This window comes from Sus scrofa, chromosome X (assembly GCF_000003025.6).
Source record: "Sus scrofa isolate TJ Tabasco breed Duroc chromosome X, Sscrofa11.1, whole genome shotgun sequence".
Classification (NCBI taxonomy): domain Eukaryota; kingdom Metazoa; phylum Chordata; class Mammalia; order Artiodactyla; family Suidae; genus Sus; species Sus scrofa.
The window spans coordinates 125,419,272-125,441,955 of record NC_010461.5 but is presented as its reverse complement, the minus strand read 5'-3'; the positions used below and the strand labels follow the sequence as shown (position 1 = coordinate 125,441,955).

The 22,684-nt window shown below is 46.9% G+C and overlaps 1 protein-coding gene across 4 annotated transcripts in view; it reads right to left on the bottom strand.

Moving 5' to 3' along the window:
- Nucleotides 2,874–22,684, bottom strand: part of BRCC3 (BRCA1/BRCA2-containing complex subunit 3) — a 55,691-nt gene continuing 35,880 nt past the window's right edge. For 2 of the 4 annotated variants that reach the window (XM_021079471.1, XM_021079472.1), the window contains 5 exons: nucleotides 22,140–22,214; nucleotides 10,224–10,355; nucleotides 9,841–9,884; nucleotides 5,307–5,476; nucleotides 2,874–4,168 (listed from right to left, as the gene is read on the bottom strand). In XM_021079471.1, the coding sequence (XP_020935130.1) occupies nucleotides 5,325–5,476; nucleotides 9,841–9,884; nucleotides 10,224–10,355; nucleotides 22,140–22,214 (403 nt within the window). In that variant the 3' untranslated portion in view covers nucleotides 2,874–4,168; nucleotides 5,307–5,324. The remainder of the gene's footprint in view (nucleotides 4,169–5,306; nucleotides 5,477–9,840; nucleotides 9,885–10,223; nucleotides 10,356–22,139; nucleotides 22,215–22,684) is intronic. The other 2 variants (XM_021079474.1, NM_001243023.1) reach the window with 1 other exon arrangement.

Here is a 22,684-nt window from a genome sequence, read left to right as displayed (position 1 = left end):
CAATTCGCCCATTTGAAGTGTACGGGTGCGTGGCTGTTGGTGCAGTCGCAGCGGTGGGCACGCTGATGTCACCAGTCAGCTTGCCAACACCTGCGCGACCTCAAAAAGAAGCCTGATACCTTCTCACTCCCATCCCTCCAGCCTCTGGCAACCGTTAGTCTGCTTTCTGTCCCTATCCTGGACATTTCATATCAATGGAATCATACAATACGTGTTCCTTCGTGTCTGCTTTTTTTTTTTTTTTTTTTTTTTTTGGTCTTTTTTTTGTCTTTTTTTTGCCATTTCTTGGGTCGCTCCCGTGGCATCTGGAGGTTCCCAGGCCAGGGGTCGAATTGGAGCTGTAGCCACCGGCTTATGCCAGAGCCACAGCAACGCGGGATCCGAGCCGCGTCTGCAACCTACACCACAGCTCACGGCAACGCCGGATCCCTAACCCACTGAGCAAGGGCAGGGACCGAACCCGCAACCTCATGGTTCCTAGTCGGGTTTGTTAACCACTGCGCCACTGCAGGAACTCCTCGTGTCTGCCTTTTTTCACTACATTTTCAATATTTATCGGTGTTGTAGCAACTGTCAGTACGTCATTCCGTTTTATGACGTTTGTTTCCACCTTGTAGCTATTGTGACTAGTTCTGTTAGGAACGTTTGTGTCTTTTTGTTCGAATACCTGTTTTCAATTCTGTGAGGTGAACACCTAGGAGCGGAGTTGCCAGGGCTGGTGGTGACATTCTGTGGTACATTTTGGAGGCCACTGTCCACTCCCGGCCACAGCGTACAGCTCTCATTTCTCCACATCCTTGTCAACATTTGTAATTATCATCATTTTTATTCGGATGAGTGTGAAGTGTCTCATGGATTTGACTGGCCTTTCCCTGAAGACCACTGATGTCAGGCATCTCTTCATGTGCTTATTGACAATTTGTACGACTTCCACGGAGAAATGTCTGGTCAGATCCTTTGCCCGTTTTTCCAGTTGTGTGTGTGTGTGTGTGAGAGAGAGAGAGAGAGGGAGGGAGTCAAGTTCTGTGTACAATCCAGATACTGGTCTCCCGTTTCTGGGAAGTGCAGCTCTCCCGCCCTCTGGGTCGGCTCGTGCGGTGCAGGTGCTCTTTCCTAGGCCTTCGGCTGCGCGGCCCTGAGCTGCGGGGAGGTGGAACCCTGAACCGGTCTGGAGTGGGGTCTCCTCCTGGCAGAGCTGGGAGGGGCAAGGAAGGAGCAGATCTCAATCCAAATGCTAGAAATTCTCAGGAGTTTTTGTAGATTTTTCCCGCCTGTCTCTTGGCCCTCAGGGCCCCTTCCGGAGACTGGGTACTTTTCCCCGGGGAGTGGGGACTGCCCACCTGCTCACACGGTCCTGCTACGAGTTGATCCGGGCTTTTCCTCTCTTAAAGCGGCTGAAGTCAGGGTGCAGGAGGCAGTGATTTGGGGGAGGCTGCAAAGCTGCTGGTACCCGTAAGCACTGCTGAGTTGACTTCCTTCGCAGCGGCCTTTTGTTGCTCTAAGGAAGCTAAGTGCCCATCAGGGGGCCTGTTTCAGTCCTTCCTGCCGCTCTAACTCCAGCTGTTTATCAACAGCTAACTGCAGCTTTGGGATCTCAGGGGGTCCTCTGGATGCTGTAACCCTTACTCTCCCTGCTTTTGCCCACACTTAGATCTGTGCCACCAGCTCTGAGGGAGCCGGTCCTGTCCCCGAGCCTGGCGCTATTGGTCTTTTAAAAGGGCATTTTAACTTCACCAGCCCCATGCTGGCCACCAAATCTGTTAGGCCCTAGCCCAAGACTGACAGATTCGGCGGGTTTAGCCGCAAAGGCCCTTTCTAGATTCAGACCGTTTATTCCTCACAGAGTCAGCGGAAGGAAGAGGAACCAAAGGCCCCAGCTCCCCGTGGTCCTTGTCCCCCACACACCAAAATGCACAAAACCTGCCGACTGCGGTGGGAGCTGCGGCTCAGCAGGTTGAGAACCGACAGAGTGTCCATGAAGATTCGGGTTCCATCCCTGGTCTTTCTGCCGAGGCCCCCCTGCTGGGCCGCGCTCAGACCCTGGGGGTGCCAGGTGGCTTGAGTGCTGTTCTCTGCGCGCCTCTGTCCTCCTATGGCAAGAGGTTCCGCCAGCCCTCGGCTTGGCTGCGGTCCAGGCCCCGCGTATGTGGCATATGTGGGTCCCCTTCAGGCCCAGAGAACCTACACTCCTCCCTCCAGATCAGGGACCCCACGCAAACACAGCAGCTGTTTCCTTTCTGGTCCGGAATCCAACATAGGAGCATGTGTGGCACTTAGTTTTCCTGTCTTAAATGTGCTTTAATCCCGGGGACGCCTTGGCTTGGCCCTTTTCCCCGTCCTTGACAGGTAAACCTCCGCACATCAACCCACCGTCGCATCCACTGATGACTGCTGCGAATGAGCCACCGCTCCCGTCACCACCCAAGGGGGAGTTCCTTGTCTCACCACTTTGTACTCAGAAGGAGGGCTTTCTTTCCTCCCCCATCTGTTTGCATCCGTGTCGACTCAGACCCTTAGATTATTCACAAGGTTATAATCCTTTACGCTCACTTTGATGCACAAATTGTCCCCACCGAGGCTGGGACCTCTGTCGCCCTCGCGCAGGAATCCCAGCCCTGCTCCCTCAGCCACCAGGTGTTTTGACACGTCCATGTACCTGCCTCCTCCCCCACATGCCTACTTTGCAAAGTACAACTCGGATTACCGGCTTAGAAAAAGAATTTCAAATCGCCGTAAGTCTATCAATGTAAAGAGCTCATTTAGAAGGGACAGGTGCTGAAGGTTGGCCTGTGAAAATATTCGAGTCATCTTATTCCCCTCAGATTTTCTTTTTACCGCTCCTTTCTTATTTCACAAAGCACCATACCTCCTAGTTCCTTATTTAATACTTACAACTTTTTATTTTGCAATAATTATAGATTAACAGGAAGTTGCAAAAATAGTACAATGAGTCCCATGTACCCTTCACGCAGTTTCCCCAACATGGTGACAGTGGCTAATTAGACTACACACCTTATTCGCATTCACCAGATTTTCCATGCATTCATTTGGGGGGGCTGTAATTTTAGCCCAGATAGAGATTCCCGTTTTAAGAATGCTGTACGAATGCAATTATACACCATGTGACCTTTGGAGACCGGCTTTCTTCAGTCATCATAACACCCTTGAGGTCCACCCGAGTCGTGTGACTGCTCGGTTCCTTTTCCTGGCACACTAGTATTCCATGATGTGGGTGGACGCTTTACCCACCCACTCAACGGCAGGACATGGAGGCTGTTTCCAGTCTCGGGCTATGACAAGCGAAGCTGCTAAGAATGTTTCTGTATAAGGACTTGTGCCAAAATAGGTTTTCACTTCTTTGGGAAAAGTATCCAGGAAAACAGTTGCTGGGTAATAAAGTATGTGTGTGTTTAACTTTATTAGAAATTTCCAAACTCTTTTGTCCAGAGTGGCTTACACTTTACACCCTGTCCGCAGTGTATGAGAGATCCAGTTTGCATGCTCAACAGCAACTGGTATTTTCACTATTAAGTGTGTAGTCATAATCCATTGGTTAAGAAGGTAGACATAATTCATTATAGTTTTAATCTCATGCCTCGATGACTAAGGAAGTGCTGGCTTGCCAGCCATGTACCCTCTTTAGTGATGTCTATTCAAGTCTTCTGCTCATTTTCTAATTGTTGTTTACTCCTCACTTTATATAGTCTAAATTGATTTAGATAAATGGTTTGCAAATAATTTCTCTCAGTAATTTCCTCCTCTTAAATTTTTTTGCAGAGTTTTTCATCTTAAGTCCAATCTATCCACTTTTTCCTTTGAGGATTATGCTTTCAGAGTGAAGGCCAAGAACCTGTTGCCTAGCCCGAGATTCTAAAGATTTTTCTATGATTTTTTTCGAAAAGTTTTAGAGTTTAATATCTTACATCCAAGTTCATGACACATTTTGAAGTGAATTTTGTGTAAGGTATGCGGTTTCGTCAAAGTGGGTTTTTTGAGTTTCGCCAATTGCTCCAGCATCATCCGTGGAAAGACCGTCCTTCCTGCGCTGAGCGGCTTTTGTGCCGAAATCAGTCGGGCGTCCACGGGACCGTGCGGACGACTGCGGCATCAGAGGAAATCTCCAAATTGTTCTTCTTGCTGAATTTGACACCCGATGTTTCCATCCTCCCTACAGGGAAAGAGGAGAACAGACAAGACAACACTGACACGGCCTCTGCCCCAGGAGAGGGGTTCATCAAGATTTCGGGGCTCCATTCGCAACGTTGAAATCTGACCTCCAAATAATACACTGAAATTCGAAAAACAATAATGTAGGGAGAAATAAGAGAGAAAAACAAAAACCAAAGCCAACCCTTTGTTACTATTTGCTTGTGTTTTTCCTTTTTTTCTTTTTCGTCTTTTTGTCTTTTTTTTTTTTTTTAGGGCTGCACCTGCGGCATATGGAGGTTCCCGGGCTAGGGGTCGAATCGGAGCTTCAGCCGCCGGCCTACACCGCAGCCACAGCCACGTGGGATCCAAGCCGTGTCTGCGACCTACACCACAGCTCACGGCAACACCAGATCCTTGACCCACTGAGCAAGGCCAGGGATCGAACCCGCATCCTCAGCGTTCCTAGTCAGATTCGTTTCTGCTGCACCGCAACGGGAACTCCCACCCTTTGTTACTGCTGTTGGAGTCGAGGCCTTCTTTGCTTCCTTCTAACTCCTCCAGCTGCCACTTTAATGTCCAGTATACAATAAGCTTGGCTCTTTTCTGAACCCACACCACAGCAGCGACCCAAGCTGCTTCAGTGACAACGCTAGATCCTTAACCGAGCTACCAGGGAACTCCTCCAACAGAACTTTTAAAGCTTTTTTTTTACGTCCACAGTCCTAAATGTTTCTGGGAAAAAACGCATTTATATTATACTGGAGGTTCTTAGGTAAACAGAATCTGATCAGTGGGAATTTGCTTCAGAGAAGCACCCACATAGATTCGGCCTCTGATATGTAGCTCAGAATACATATTTTAGAGCCCAGGAAGGAAGAGGTAAGACAGACGCCTCTCAACGGGGGCAAAGAACAGATGTGAGGTGCTTCCACGAACCCTTGTGGACTTAGCTGCTTGCCCAACAGAAGTATCATGAGATTGAACAGGAAATACTCTCTCCTTCAGCTCATTCTAGGAAGACATCTTATGCTTCCTCACTGCGGGGGGGAAGCACACCCAACGGCATGTAAGGAGAGCTGCTCCACCGTCTGCCTCACGTCCGCTATGTGAATTCTGAGGCCATGTTTAATAGACAAATTGGAAAAAAATGGTTATACCTCATTTTGGCTTCCGCTTTATTCCAGAGAAGAAAGTTCCTGCATCAGCTCTTCCTTTTCTTGTTGCAGCTCCTGCAGATGCTGCTGGTTCTGCTCCAGTCTGTCCTCCAGCCACTGAAGCAGAGGCCCGCTCACTGCGGACATCTGACTGCACAGATTCTTGGTAAACACTTCAAGAGGAAAAACACAGAGCTAACACTCTCCCCCAGCGGCTCCCCAAGGATGAGTACAGAATGAAGGAGGAGAACGTAGAGAAAGGGCGACAGGCAGAAGTGGGAAGACAGGAGAGCTGAGCGATGCAGCTGGCCACCCAGAGGCCATCCTGCAGCCCTGGGCCCCTAAGCCAGAGGGCCGCCTGGCTGTGCAGAGAACCCAGAGATAGCCAGCTTTTTCCTCCTTTAGGCAAAAGGGCTAAGAGCAGCTCTCAGACCCTCCCACACTGTAAGTGACCATAACTTCCCAAAGAGCCAGAACTCTGTCTTCTGCAACTTAATTTTTCCCACGTCCAGAAAGAAAACTGTTTACCAAGTGTTACATACACTGAAGAAATAAATACATTGATGCAACTCAACCTGAAACCTCCTCTTTTTATTTTTTTGTCTTTTGTCTTTTTTTAAGGGCCTCCCCCACGGCATATGGAGGTTCCCAGGCTAGGGGTTGAATTGGAACTGTAGCCGCCGGCCTACACCACAGCCACAGCCATGTGGGATCCGAGCCACATCTTCGACCTACACCACAGCTCATGGCAACGCCGGATCCTTAACTCACTGAGCGAGGCCAGGGATCAAACCCGCAACCTCATGGTTCATAGTCAAATTCGTTTCCACTGCGCCATGATGGGAACTCCTGAAACCTCCTCTTTTAAAATGAGGAAAATCCAAACAGATGACGTGTATGGGAGTTAACGTCTTTCATGACTTACTGTGAACGTTCAGCCTCTTGGTGAGATAAATATTTTTTTTCTTTTTTTTTTTTTTGGCTTTTTAAGGCCACACCGTTGGCATATGAAGGTTCCCAAGCTAGGGGTTGAATTGGAGCTGTAGCCACCAGCCTACACCACAGCCACAGCAACATGGGATCTGAGCCATGTCTGAATCTACACAACTCACAGCAACGCCAGATCCTTAACCCACTGAGGGAGGCCAGGGATCAAACCTATGTCATCATGGATCCTAGTCGGGTTCATTATCACTGAGCCGCGATGGGAACTCCCAAGATAGATTCTATGGCACTCACTTTAAAACAAATTCTGGGGAGTTCCCGTCGTGGCCCAGTGGTTAACGAATCCGACTAGGAACCATGAGGTTGCGGGTTCGGTCCCTGCCCTTGCTCAGTGGGTTAACGATCCGGCGTTGCTGTGAGCTGTGGTGTAGGTTGCAGACGCGGCTCGGATCCCGAGTTGCTGTGGCTCTGGCGTAGGCTGGTGGCTACACCTCCGATTCGACCCCTAGCCTGGGAATCTCCATATGCCTCGGGGGCGGTCCAAGAAATAGCAACAACAACAATAACAACAGACAAAAGACAAAAAGACAAAAAAAAAAAAAAAACAAATTCTGCCCAATAGAAATATGTACTTCTCTTGGAGTTCCCTTCATGGATCAGTGGTTAACGAACCCGACTAGGATCCATGAGGACTCGAATTCGATCCCTGGCCTTTTTCAGTGGGTTAAAGATCCAGCGTTGCTGTGAGCTGTGGTGTAGGCTGGCAGCTATAGCTCTGATTGGACCCCTAGCCTGGGAACCTCCATATGCCACACACGCAGCCCTAAAAAGAAGAAAAAGAAATATCTTTTTCTCTGTTATGACACATGACTTATTGCAAATGCCACTGTAATATTGTGGGGTAAATTGTCCAAGATTTATGCATATGTGTGCATGTGTATGTATACTTTTCAAGAAAACCTGTATAATTTTAGATGTTCCTTTTACCCCACATGCCAATAAGCCAGAGACATCTTTCTGTGCTGCTAAAGATCTGCATTTTCTTCTTAAGGGCTGTATAATATTCTATTGCTGGACATTCCAGTGGTATCCGATTTTTTGCTGTTATAAAGATGGCCTTTAGGAGTTCCCGTTGCGGTTCAGTGGAAACGAACCGGACTAGCATCCGTGAGGATGCAGGTTCAATCCCTGGCCTCCCTCAGCGGGTTAAGGATCTGGCATTGCTGTGAGTTGTGATATCGGTCACAGACATGACTCGGGTCCCGCATGGCTGCGGCTGTGGTGTACGCTGGCAGCTGCAGCTCCAATTCGACCCCTCGTCTGGGAACCTCCATATGCCCTGGGTGTGGCCCTAAAAAAGGCAAAAAGACAAAATAATTTAAAATTTTTTTTAAATAAAATAAATGAGTTTTATAGGCCCAGAAGTAGGGCCATGTGTACATATTTAAGGATTTATATTTACAGACGGTAAGTGTAGACAGAGCACAGTCAGCACATAGACCACGTCCATCAGCCCACAGGCCCTGTGCTCCCAGTGCCCGTTCGCCTCTGCCCCTCTTGCTACCCTGTACATTAGCTTTGCCTGTTCTTGAATTTCCTATAAATGGAACTAAAGACGAGGCAGCACTTTATGGGAAACTTCTTTCTCTTGGCCTAATGGGACTGAGATGCACCCAGGTTGGTCTTCTCATTGCTGAGCAACGCTTCCTCATATGGGCGACTCACACTTTCTTTATCCATTTACCCAGGGACAGGCACTTTGCTATTCCTGCTTTTGGCTACTGTGAATCATGCTGCTGCAAACCTTCCTATACGAGTTCTTGTTTGAACACTTGTCTTCACCTCTTTGGGGGTATTTGTTTAGGAGAGGAACTGGCGGGACATTTGGTAATTGTAATTGCCAATGTCTTTTCCAAAGTGGTTGTACTATATTTAATAGTAAAAGCTTAAATATACATGGAATTTATTTTTTGTGTAGGGTATTAGGTAGAACTCTATTTTTCTTTTTTCTTTCTTTTTTTTTTTTTTGTCTTTTTGCCATTTCTTGGGCCCTCCCGTGGCATATGGAGATTCCCAGGCTAGGGGTCCAATCGGAGCTGCAGCCACCGGCCTACGCCAGAGCCACAGCAATGCGGGATCCGAGCCGCGTCTGCAACCTACACCACAGCTCGCGGCAACGCCGGATCCTTAACCCACTGAGCAAGGCCAGGGATCCAACCCACAACCTCATGGTTCCTAGTCGGATTCGTTAACCACTGCGCCACGACAGGAACTCCTGAACTCCATTTTTCCCTGAATGGAAAGAGAAGTATAAACTAAGAAACAAATGATTGATTTGATGTAACTTCGTTTTTTTTTTGTTCCACTTGCGGCACATGGAGGTTCCCAGGCTAGGGGTCGAATTGGAGCTGCAGCCACCAGCCTACATCACAGCCACGACGACGCAGGATCCGAGCCACGTCTGCGACCTACACCAGAGCTCACGGCAACGCCCGATCCTTAACCCATTGAGCAAGGCCAGGGATCGAACCTGCATCCTCATGGATACTAGTCAGGTCCGGAACCCAACTGAGCCACAGTGGGAACTCTCTAATGTAGCATCTTTCTTAAATATAAATTCTTAAATATGTATACACGGGCCTGTTTGGGGGTTCTAATTTATTTCTCCATTTTTTTTAACTATCGACATACTTTTAAAATGTCTCTGCCTTTACAATATATTACCAACTTTTACCTCTTTGTCATGTTTTAACTCCAGATAAAAATGATGGGACAGGAGTTCCCATCACGGTGCAGTGGAAACAAATCCGACTAGGAACCATGAGGCTGTGGGTTCGATCCCTGGCCGCACTCAGTGGGTTATGGATCTGCCGCTGCCACGAGCTGTGGTGTAGGTCGCAGACACAGCTTGGATCCCATGTTGCTGTGGCTGTGGAGTAGACCAGCGGCTACAGCTCCAATTGGACCCCTAGCCTGGGAACCTCCATATGCTGTGGTTGCGGCCCTAAAAAGACATAAGACTAAACAAAAAGACAGATAAACCAATCCATGTCCCTCTTCTTTTTCTCCCAAAGTTACTGCCTGTAACACTTGAAAGCCTCCTCTTCTTCCTCACCAATGACTTTGCCAGAATGGCCTGGGGTCAGCGCAGGTCAGAGGAGCTGTGGGCGGGCGGGTGTGTATATCTGACTAAGCTTTTTGCTCTTGAACCACGTGGAGGGCTTCCTTGTGTATTTATTTACACGAAAAGAGTTCCTCCACTATACTGTCCCTTTTCTATGTCTGTCTGTCTATCCATCGCTTTCACCTCCCACCCCAGCGGGCTGGTAGTGGCGTGCTGGCACCTGGCTCACAAGAGCTGAGTGCTGAAGTGTCAGGCCGTGTTGGCTCAAGTCAGCCATGCCAGGGCCTGCACGTCATGGCCCCCAGCCTCGCTGAGAACTGGTGTTAACCCCCCCCACACACACACACACAGACCCTGCAGTGGCCCCCGGGCTTCCACGCAGAAGCTGGGAGCGGGATTCCTGAATGGCAGGGCTCTTGGGCAAGAAAACTCAAGGACGAGTTGTGCTTGAGAAGAAAGAAATCTCACCTGAGCCATTATGGATCTTGGTCACTGAGTCCAGATGTGTAAGGCTGGGGGGACAAAACGGTTAGGTTATAGCGGCATCATCGTTCAGGCGAGAGAATATCTATCATTTAACTTCATCAGGAAAATGCTCGTGATGTGGGGTATGTGACTTCATTCAGAACCTTGATAGAAATCAAAGAAAGAATTCTGGAAGGACTGCGTCTCTTGGCAGCCCTCACCGCGGCCCCAGCAGCCGGCAGCAGAGATACACTCGCGGCTGCTGGGCTTTCAGAACCGAGCAGAGGCTCTGCTCCTGAAGCATCCCGCCGGCACCAGGCGAGAGGACGGAAGACGACCGAGGGGCCCAGGCCCTGAGGGCGGGCAGAGGAGCAGGAGGCCCCTACCTGTGGATCCTCCTATAGGCGTCCTGCTCCTCCTGGCAGAGGATCTTGGGCAGCTCAACCGCTGACTCGAGGCACACCTTCCCAACGGCTACGTGAGGCACAACATGGATCGGGATTTCAATTCTCTCATACCTGCGAGAGAATCAGGGCAGGTCAGTCTTTGTTTGTTTCCAGTTTTACTGAGGCATAAGTGACACATGGGAGTCATATGCATAACTCCAAGGTGTACCTACATTGGGAAATGACTGCCACATTCAAGCCAATGAACATATGCATCACCTCACATAATAACCATTTTTTGTAGTGATTTAAGATTTACTTTATTGGAGTTCCCGTTGTGGCGCGGTGGTTAATGAATCCGACTAGGAACCATGAGGCTGTGGGTTGGATCCCTGGCCTTGCTCAGTGGGTTAAGGATCCGGCGTGGCCGTGAGCTGTGGTGTAGGTTGCAGACATGGCTCGGATCCCGCGTGGCTGTGGCTGTGGTGTAGGCCGGTGGCTACAGCTCTGATTCGACCCCTAGCCTGGGAACCTTCATATGCCGCGGGAGCAGCCCAAGAAATGGCAAAAAGACAAAAAAAAAAAAAAAAAAAGATTTACTTTATTTACTTATTTTTGTCTTTTTTAGGGCCATACCTGCGGCACATGGAGTTACCCAGGCTAGGAGTCGAATTGGAGCTGTAGCCACCAGCCAACGCCACAGCCACAGCAACACGGGTTCCTTAACCCACTGAGCAAGGCCAGGGATCAAACCCGCATGCTCATGGATACCCGTTGGATTCGTTACTGCTGAGCCCCGACAGGAACTCCTGAAGATCTACTTTCTTTTTTATTTATTTATTTATTTTTGTCTTTTTGCCATTTCTTGGGCCGCTCCCGCAGCATATGGAGGTTTCCCAGGCTAGGGGTCTAAACGGAGCTGTAGTCTCCAGCCTACGCCAGAGCCACAGCAACGCGGGATCCGAGCCGTGTCTTCGACCTACACCTCAGCTCACGTCAACGCCGGATCGTTAACCCACTGAGCAAGGGCAGGGACCCAACCCGCAACCTCATGGTTCCTAGTCGGATTCCTTAACCACTGCGCCACGCCGGGAACTCCTGAAGATCTACTTTCTTAACAAATTCTGAGCGTACGGTGGCCATGCTGGGCATTAGCACTTCCCCCTCTGCCATCCCTGCCACAGCAACCGCCCTCCCGCTGTCCGGGCCCGAGTTTGACTAAGGCAGAGCCTGCAGTACGTGTCTTTCTGTGTCTGACCTATCCAGTTTCATCCACTGCAAATGGTACACACAGCACGCACGCACCCACACACACGCACACGCACGCACCCACACGCACACACAGCATCTTTTCTTTACCCATTCGTCCATCCCTCGACCGTTGTGAGCAATGCTGCGTGAACCATGGGAGCGCAGACAGCATTGGGAGATCCTGACTTCACTTCCTTTGGACACCTGCTAAGAAGTTGATCCGTTTTCATGCTAAGCTCTCATGATCAGAAGTTTTCTGTGGTTTTAAGAGCTCTGTGCGGAGTGCAGAAGGCCCTTGGCAGTAAGACACTGCTGCCAGTTAGGCTACAGCAGTGTATTACCACACCCAGCCACACAACACGCAGGTAACAGCTGAAACAAGATGCCCATGAAGGAAAAGACCAGGGAGCCGTGGCTACAAAGACAAGTCTCCACGAGCACGCCGGGCGGCATCAGTGGCCACTCTCCTGCCCGGGCCATCTGCCTCGTCTGGAAGCACCGGCAGGTGAAGCAGGGGCCTTACACACTCAGGTGAACCTGGCTCGTGTGACCAACGGAAAGATACAGAGGCCTGAAAAACGGTTAGAAAATATGACAGATGGTGAAGAGAAAAAGTCAGTAGAGCAAGATCCGCAAATGACACAGATACTGGAATTGCTAACCAAGCAACTTTACAATAACTGCTAAACAGATAGCTGCTAGAGTCCTCTGGTGGTGCAGCAGGTTAAGGACCTGGCAGGGTCACTGCAGCGGCTCCCCTTGCTGCTGTGGCGCAGGCTCAGTCCCTGGCAAAAGGTCAAAAGATAAATCAAATAATATAGCAGCTTTGAAGTCTGCAGCACCAAGGATACATCGATGCAAGGGAAGCCTTTATTTCCAGAACTGTGCAGTGTTAGCGGAAAGACAAAATATTAAACTAGACACTTATAACCACCATGACAGAGGAAGTACAGGACCCTATTTAGTTCTCAAAAGGAGGGCTGAACTCGAGTGGTATATTGAGGGCCAAGGGGTAGCGGACAAGAATTCCTAAACTTGAGCTTCATCTTCAAAAATGAGTGTTAGTAAAAAGGCGGGGGAGGCGTACAGATGAGTGAGAGACAGCGCGGCTGGAGAAGCAGGCAAACCGCGAAGGGCTTCGGGTTCGGTTTGGTTTGGTTTTCGTGAGGTTACTATGGAGCAAGACCATTTCAGAAAAACTCCGGCAGAGAGACCAGACGGAAGAGATGGCAGACGGGACACAATGGTGGGTGACATGGACACCAAAATGAAAAGACCTTTACAAAATAAGGAAAATGAAAATACCGCTACTATCCTAGCCTCTATGGGAAATATTTAAAGCAGCTATCAGTGGCAATCCATAGCCTGAAGCACTTGTATCAATAAAAAGAAAAGAAAAAAATCTATTAAATGAATTCCAAACTCCAAATGCTAAGATAAAGCACAAGTAAATAGCCAAAATAAAACATAAGGAAGGAAATAATGAAACATAAAATAAAAATTAATGTGAGTTCCCTGGTGGCTCACTGGGTTAAGGATTCAGTGTTGTCACTGCTGTGGCTCTGATTACACTTGCCGTGCAGGTTTGATCCCCAGCCTGGGAACTTCCATGTGCTGTGGGCATGGCCAGAAGAAAAAATGAGGGTAGAAGTAGGAATCAATAATCAAATTAATAAATATAAATAAAAGTGATTCTTTGGGGGGACATTAAGAAAATAGACAGACTCCCAGCTAACATAATCAAAGTGGAGAAGGGAAAAGTATAAATTACATAATATGAAGTGATAAGGAGGAGATAACTGTTGAAATTTAAAATACCACAAGAGACTCTGGCAGATCTTTATGCAAATAAATTTGAAAATGAAACAAAATGGTTAATTTCTTAAGAAAATAAAGCTTACCAAAATTGAATCCATTAAAAAACAAAGCATAAATAGATGAGTTACCATAAAAGAAAGAGGAATACATCCACAAACTATCTCCCTTCCAAAAAAATAAAAGGCCTTTTTGATTTAATAGAGGAATTGTCAAAGAATACACTGTCCCCACTGCTGCATGCGTTGTACCAGACCCTAGAAAATGAAAGAAGACACCAAGCCATGCTTATGAATCAGGATTAAATACAGTACCCCAAAATTCCAGGAGTTCCCCTGTGGTGCAGTGGGTTAAGAATCCAACTGCAGGAGTTCCCGTCATGGCGCAGTGGTTAACGAATCCGACTAGGAACCATGAGGTTGCAGGTTCGATCCCTGCCCTTGCTCAGTGGGTTAACGATCCGGCGTTGACGTGAGCTGTGGTGTAGGTTGCAGACGCGGCTCGGATCCCGAGTTGCTGTGGCTCTGGCGTAGGCTGGCGGCTACAGCTCCAGTTGGACCCCTAGCCTGGGAAACCTCCACATGCCGCAGGAGCGGCCCAAGAAATAGCAAAAAGACAAAAAAAAAAAAAAAAAAAAGAATCCAACTGCAGTGGCTCAGGTCGCTGCAGAGGCATGGGTTTAATACTCGGCCTGGTGCAGTGGGTTAAGGATCCCAAGTTGCTGCAGCTGTGGATAGGTTGTAGCCACGGCTCAGATTCAATCCCTGGCCCTGGAACTTCCATATGCCGTGGTTGGGGCCATAAAAACAAACAAATAAACAAAATTCCAAAAAGTTACCACTTAGGACTGTTAATGAAAAGGTACTGGGAGTTCCCGTTGTGGCTCAGCAGTAAACAAGCCCAACCAGTGTCTATGAGGACACGGGTGTGATCCCTGGCCTTGCTCAGTGGGTTAAAGGATCCGGCATTGCCATAAGTTGTGGTGTAGGTCACTGATGTGGCTCAGATCCGGTGTTGCTGCTGCGCTGGCCAGCAGCCGGAGTTCTGATTTGACCCCTAGCCTGGGAACTTCCATATGCCGCAGGTGTGGCCCTAAAAAGCAAAAAGAAAAGAAAGCACTAAGTTAAATGTTAGCAAAAATAGCCCAATATCACATTAAGAAAACCTAGTAGGATATTCTTCCAGGAAGGCAAGCTTGGTTGCATGGTAGGAAATCTATTAATACAATACATCATACTAATAGATCTAAAGAAAATGTTTACCTTCATAGATCCTGGAAAACGTAATAAAATTCAACACTCATTTCAGATTAAACACAGGACAAAAGAGGTAATTACGGATGTATGGATATGTTCTTTTTTTCTTTTTCTGCCACACCCACAGCATATGGAAGTTCCCAGGTTGGGGATTAAATATGAGACACAGCTGTGACCTATGCCACATCTGTGATAATGCCAGATCCTTAAACCCACTGCACTGGACCAGGGATAGAACCCACACCTCCACAGTGACCTACGGCAACACAGTGGGAACTCTACGAATTTTTTTAACAGGAAAAAACTATAAATACTTCAGTCCCGAATACGGTTTTACATAATGATGAACGACTACAGGAATTTCCACAAGAATCAGAAACGAAGCAAGACGGCCTACTGTTTCCACTGTTATTAAAATATAAAGGAGATACTAGACAATGCAGTTACACATGAGAACTAAATTAAAGGCCTAGGAACTAGAGAAGAAGTAAAATTATATTTACAGATGAGAAAATATTTATCTGGAAAGCTGTAGAGAATCAAAAGTAAAATTAACACAAGGAAGAAAATCATTCAGAAAGGTAAAAATGTTAATACATAAATAACAGCCTCCAAATACGGAAACAAAGTGGAGAGAACAAACCCCAGTCTAGACTTTCAGGGATCATTTCAATAGTTGGTTACTGCAGTCTCTCTGCACGTGTAGAGCACACCCGACATGGAATGTAAAATATGCCACAACTGACCCTCTCCACAGAACAGAAGCACCCTCACGAACACAAAGAAGAGCCTTGGGGATGCCGAGGGGGAGGGGGAGGGAGTGGGATGGACAGGGCGTCTGGGGCTCGTAGATGCCAACCTTGACATGGAGAACGGATCAGCACAGGGCACTCTCCCCAGTCTCTTGCCATAGACCAGGACGCAAGATGATGTAAGAAATGGAATGTATGCGTGGGTACGGGTCCCTTTGCTGTCCAGCAGACATGAACAGAACAGCGTAAATTGAAGGTCCCGTCGGGCTCAGTGGCTAACAGAATCCAACGAGGAACCATGAGGATGCAGGTTCGATCTCTGGCCTCACTCAGTGGGTTCGGGATCTGGCGTGGCTCTGAGCTGTGGTGTAGGTCACAGACGCGGCTCGGATCCCACGTTGCTGTGGCTGTGCTGTAGACCGGCGGCTGCCTGGGAACCTCCATATGCTTCAGGTGTGGTCCTCAAAAGACAAAAAACAAAAACAAAACCAAAAAAACACCATAAATCAATTACAATAAGAATCTTTTCAGGAGTTCCCGTCGTGGCGCAGTGGTTAACGAATCCGACTAGGAACCATGAGGTTGCGGGTTCGGTCCCTGCCCTTGCTCAGTGGGTTAAGGATCCGGCGTTGCCGTGAGCTGTGGTGTAGGTTGCAGACGCGGCTCGGATCCCGCGTTGCTGTGGCTCTGGCGTAGGCCGGTGGCTACAGCTCGGATTGGACCCCTAGCCTGGGAACCTCCATATGCCGTGGGAGCGGCTCAAGAAAACGCAGAAAGACAAAAAAAAAATTTTTTTAAATAAAAGACTTTCTTAAGCTCCAAGAAGTACCATTATAGAGTAATAGGGAAGTTTCTGCCATCTGCTTTCAAGAATAAAATTTGCCTTTGCAAGAAAAAAAGAAAAAAACAAAGCCATTCAAAATGCGCAGCAAACTTTGAGAACCGCGGGGCGTCAGAACCTCCTTCCTGCCCCAGGTCCCCTCTCGCGCCAGGTCCTCTCCCTGCACTTTGCCCCCTGTTTTTACTTAACTAATTGCTCTTTTTGTGTTTTCTTTTGCTTTTCCTTTTTAGGGCCGCACCTGCGCCACACGGAAGCTCCCAAGCCAGGGGTCGAATGGGAGCTGTAGCCGGCGGCCTGCACCACAGCCTCAGCCACGCGGGATCCAAGCCGCGTCTGCGACCCACACCACAGGTCACAGCAACGTCGGATCCTTCACCCACTGAGCGAGGCCAATCAAACCCGCATCCTCCCAGAGACAATGTTTGGTCTTTAACCCGTTGAGCCACAATGGGAACTACTACTTGACTCATTTCTAATCACCCTTCAGAAACCAGCTTGAGAACCAGCAAAGACTTCCCTATTGCTGCTACATAGCACTTATCACAGCTGCAATGAAAGAATTTTCCCCTCTTCTTCTTGCAGCTTCATTGATACATACTTGATATATAACACCGTGTAAGCCGAAGGTCTCCACGTTGATGCGACATGGCTTTCTAGCAAAATGACTGCCCCAGAGTGTCAGCTAGTTCCGCTCTCTGATCACGTAAGTGCCACTTCTTTAGAGGGAGAACGGTCACGATCTGTCTTTCGCGAGTCCTGATACTCAGGCCTCCTCCTTTATCCCATTAGCAAAATCACTATTGCTGGGGGAGGGACCCAGGCATTCTGTGTGAGTGTGAGTGTGTGAGTGTGAGCACAGTTAGGTTCACAGCAACTTGGCGCAGTACAGAGATTTCCCATATACCTCTGCCTCTGCGCGTCCATAGCCTTCCCCAGGTATTAACATCCGGCACCAAAGTGGGACATTTGTGGCAATGGATAAACCTCCACTGGCACATCATTATGACCCAAAATCCAGGGTTTATATTAGGGTTCACTCTGGATGCTGTGTATTCTATGGGTTTGGACAAATGTCTAATGACACGTATCCATCGTTATAATATCGCTGCCCTGAAAATCCTCTGTGCTCCGCCCCTTCATCCCTCCATCCTGCCCAAGCCCTGGAAACCACTGGTCTTCTCACAGTCTCCATAGCTTTTCCTTCTACAGCGCCTCATACGGTTGGAATCGTACACTGTGTAGGCAGATGGGCTCAGTATAGTTTTTAAACTGCTCAAGGGACTCTAGCATTCAGCCAAGTTTAAGACCGAGTGTCTGACTTACTTTTCTTTCTGCACGTCTTCCAATCTACTCAGCTCACATGTTGCCTAACTTTTGGTGACAAAATAGTCCCTTCTTTGGAAAGAAAAAAAAATAAGGTCAGCTATGTGTGTTTTCTTTCTAACAATAAAAGAAAGCTTCTGATCAGCAAAGTGCTTGCTGGCTACATGTGACACATCAGAGACTTTTAGTTCCTTCCAAGTGTCTTCCTAAACTCCTTAAGTCACAGACTTTCAAAGGGTGAGAGTGAGAATTCTGCTGGCTCTAACAAGCTCGTTTGTTTACTTTCCTGTGATACTCATTTATATGATTTATTTTAAAGGTGTATGAGATAAGTTTTAGAGAAATTATGTCATAAAAATATGGCTATTGTATTGGAGTTCCCATCATGGCTGAGCGGTAACGAATCCGACTGGTGTGCATGAGGACACGGGTTCGATCCCTGGCCTCACTCAGTGGGTTAAGGATTCTGCGTTTCCGTGAGCTGTGAAGTAGGTCACAGACACAGCTTGGATCCCGCATGGCTGTGACTGTGGTGTAGGCCGGCAGCTGTAGCTCCAGTTCAACCCCTAACCTGGGAACCTCCATCTGTTGCAAGTGCGGCCCTAAAAAGACAAAAGACAAAAACAAAAAGAAACCTAAACAAAACATACACAAAATCTATATGAGAAAGACACAAAAGTAGACTAGAGCACATGGAAAGACATCCAGTGTTCTCAGAGGGGATGATGCAAACATCAAAAAATAATTATAATTTACAAATTGAACACAATCACAATAAAAATACCAAAAAGTTTTTAGCTGGAGCTGGCCAAGTTGACAGTAAAGTTCACATGGAAAACTAAACATGTACAAATAGGGAAAACAGACAGTGGACCATACAGTAAAGCCTCTATGCAGTTCTGACTTTTAGAACCATGTTGAGATTTCACAAACTCCAAAGGGAAATTAAAAGTATTGGTTAAAAAAATTCTAAAAGGGGAGTTCCCATTGGGGCTCAGCGGGTTAAAGCATCTGACCAGTATCCATGAGGATGCGGGATCAAACCCTGGTCTCACGCGGTGGGTTAAGGATCTGGCGTTGCCATGAGCTGTGGGGTAGGTCGCAGATGCAGCTCCGATTTGACCTCTACCCTGGGAATTTCCATATGACGCAAGTGTGGCCCTAAAAAGCAAAAAAAAAAAAAAAAAAAAATTCTAAAATGGAAAATATCCAGGAAAAAAACTGTCTCTCAATTTTTTCCTGGATATTTTCCAGGACATGCTACTGCATCTAGGGAATGGAGGCGACAGATGCTGCTCGGTATCCTACAATGCAGAGGACTTCTTGCCGCTACAGTTCTCTGGTCCATGATGTCATTGGGAATATAATGCTGGGAGACCCTGATACATAGCCCAAGGCATGATAAAGTAATATCATGAAAAGTTATCACCAATAAACCTCCAAAGAAGATAACATTGAATCATAAAAATTAATTAATCCAAAAGAAAAAAGAAGAAAGAGGGAGGAGTGAATAGAAATCAGATGAGATAAATATAGAAAACAAATAGGAAAAAGGTAGATTTTAAACCTAATATCATTAATAATCACATTAAATGTAAAGGATCCCACATGTCAATTTAAATGGATGACTGTCAGATTGGTTAATTCCTAGACCCAACTATATGCTAAGGACAAAAATCACACTTAAATTTAAAGACACAAATAGGTTAAAAGTAAAGAGACACAGGAGTTCCCACTGTGGTGCAGTGGGTTAAGAATCTGACTGTAGCGGCTTGGGTCATCGTGGAGGGATGGGTTCAGTCCGCAGCCTGGCACAGTGGGTTAAGGATCTAGCCTTGCCACAGTTGTGGCATAAGCTGCAGCTGCAGCCCGGCTTCAGTCACTGGCCTGGGAACTTCCATATGCCATGGATGCAGCCATAAAAAAAAAAAAAAAAGGTAAAAAGACACAACATGCTAACTAACAAAACTCAAAGACAGAGTAAGTGTGGCTACCCTAATATCAAAAGTGAGTGATTTCAGAGTGAAGAATATTAACAGGGATGAAGAAGGCAATTTTATAACGATAAAAAGATTATTGAAAAAAACACCTAATGGCCCTAAACATGTAGACACATAATTACAGAAGCTTCAGAAGCTATTAATAAAAACTGATAGAACCATGAGGAAAAGAGACAAATCTACAATTACAGTTGGAGAAGTTAATATCCTGCTTTCAAAAACTGACAGAACAGGAGTTCCCGTCGTGGCACACTGGTTAACGAATCCGACTCAGAACCAGGAGGTTGTGGGTTCGATCCCTGGCCTTGCTCAGTGGGTTAAGGATCCGGCGTTGCCGTGAGCTGTGGTGTAGGTCGCAGACGCGGCTTGGATCCCACGTTGCTGTGGCTCTGGTGTAGACCGGTGGCTACAGCTCCGATTGGACCCCTAGCCTAGGAACCTCCAGATGCCGTGGGAGCGGCCCAAGAAATGGCAAAAAGACAAAAAAAAAAAAAAAGAATCCCACTGCAGCAGCTTAGGTTGCTGCTGAGGTGTGGGTTCAATGCTCAGCCCAGTGCAGGGGTTAAAGGATCTGGTATTGCTGCAGCTGTAGCTTGGATTCAATCCCTGGCCTGGGAACTTCCATATGTCTCAGATGTGGCCATCAAATTTGAAAAAGAAAAGAAAAGAAAGAAAGAAAATTGAGAGGACTTCCCTAGTGGCTCAGGAGGTTAAGGATCCAGCATTGTCACTTCTGTGACTCGGGTTTGATCCCTGGCCGGGGAACTTGTACATGCCACAGGCATACAAACTCAGACTGCATACCAGCTGTTAAGCTGAGCGAATGTCTTTATTCTGGTTAGTTTTGCCCTGTATATCTCTAAATGGGAAACAACAAAGATATCAATTAACAGTTAATCACAATCTCTTTGTTGTTTCCCACCAGCAGAACGCAAATTACCGAAGCTCACTCAAGAAGAAACAGATAACATGAATATCCCTGTATCTACTAAATAAGTCAAATTGGCAGGAAAAAGATTCCCACAAAGAAACCTCTTATTGGTACAATAAGAATCTAGGTGTCCACATCAATATAAATAAATGAATGAAAAAATAAACAAACGGGGAGAAAAGAAAGCCCTCCCCTTGAGTAGAGTGCCGACTACTCAATACAGAAGGAACACGGGAATTGGAGCACTGCATCTGATCACCATCGTAGTCATGAGCCATTAGGAGCGAATCCTTGATGGATGCTAAAACTCCCCCAAGATAGTTCTGACTTTCAAAGGGAAAAATTTCCAGTGGAAAACCTCACAGACACTTCCTTAAGCGCAAGGCCAGAGTGCAATCTCCTGTGATGGGACAAACTAATATCATGTGCCACCTAATGCAAATCACTGAGAAGAGCACATCCCTTCTGTGGTGTTATCGTCAAGTGGACAATCGAATCTAATTGTGATCAAACATAAATCCAAAGTGAAGGACATTTTTCCAAAATACTGAGCCTGTAGCCTTCAAAAATCCTAAGGTCACAATGTTATTAGGAAAACTGGTGAAATCAGAATATCATCTAGGAATCTGACATAGTATTATATTAATGGTAATGTCCTGATATTGACTATTTTATTATTGTTATGTGGAAAAATGTCCTTGTCCTTTAGGAGATAGGCACAGAAGGGACAGCATTCATGTGACTTATTCTCAAATGGTTCAGGAGGAATTATCCGTGGGTATAAAGAAAAATCCGGGAGTTCCCATTGTGGCTCATTGGGTTACAAACCTGACTAATATCCATGAGGATGCAGGTTTGCTCCCTGGCCTTGCTCATTGGGTTAAGGATCCCGTGTTGCTGTAAGCTGCAGCATAGGTTGCATATACAGCTCAGATCTGGTCTTGCTGTGGCTGTGGCATAGACCTGCAGCTGCAACTCCAGTTTGATCCCTAGCCTGGGAATTTCCATATGCCGCAGGTGCAGCCCTAAAAAGCAAAAGAAAAAAAAAAATCTGGTAATGGAAGCAGGATCCAATTCGGACCCCTGGGAGATCTGGGTGAAGGGCACGAGGGAATCCTGTGGACTATTCTCGCAAGTTTCCTGTAAATCTGAAATAATTTCCAAGCAGAGTGTTGTAAAAGATTAAGAGCAATAATTGAAAGACTCGAAACCTAAGGACAATTTCTAAAACTGAAAAGACAGTTAACAGAAAATTCAATCAGAGAAACATATGGAAGAAGATGTAAAAAGAATTAAAAAGAAAGTATGGCAAAAAGAAAGCAGAAATGATAAGAAAATGAATGCATCACATGCACCTATTAATAGAGAGATGTTCTGGTTTTTCCAACCAAACAACTCAAGATCTTGCTATATTCTGTTTTAAAAAGACATACCTGAAACCAAATAACTAAGGAAGGTTGAGAATAAAGAGATGGAAAAAGCTGTAAGAGGAAAAAGATACTAACAAGAACTACAACATCCAGCAAACAGGGAATGGCCGAGATTTCTGGCTGCCCTAATCCAAATGTGCTTAGAAAAGAATTGCAATTTTTTAGCCAAGATACAGCTACCTGACAGGCCTCCCTGGGAGCTGATGTGTGAACACTTGATGAAATGCTGCCAATGAGGTAAAACTGGAATTGTATTCTGGGAAGGTCACTCGTTAGAAATTGGCCGAGCGGGGACCAGCCCCTTCGTGCCCTCCTACCTTGCCTCTTCCTTCTGGCCCTCAATGGACATGTGCTGGCTGCAACTCCAGAAGTCTCGTGGACCATGAGGGGACCTTAGGATGGAAACCATACACCAAGATGGTGAAGCAGAGGATAGGAGCCTGGGTCCCTGACAGTACTGTAGAGTCCTGGAATAGCTATCCCTGGACCTCTTCTACCCAAGAAAGAGATGTCCAGGACAATATAAAAATTATGAGCCTTTATACATTCTTTATGCACTAACAACACAGCTAGAAAAAATATATAAAGCTAACTCTGTGGAGTTCCCATGGTGGCGCAGTGGTTAATGCATCCGACTAGGAACCATGAGGTTGAGGGTTCGATCCCTGGCCTCACTCAGTGGGTTAAGGATCTGGTGTTGCCATGAGCTGCGGTGTAGGTTGCAGACATGGCTCGGATCTGGCGTGGCTGTAGATGTGGTGCAGGCTGATGGCTACAGCTCCCATTCGACCCCCAGCCTGGGAACCTCCATATGCTGCAAATATGGCCCTAAAAAGACACACATACCAAAAAAAAGTAAACA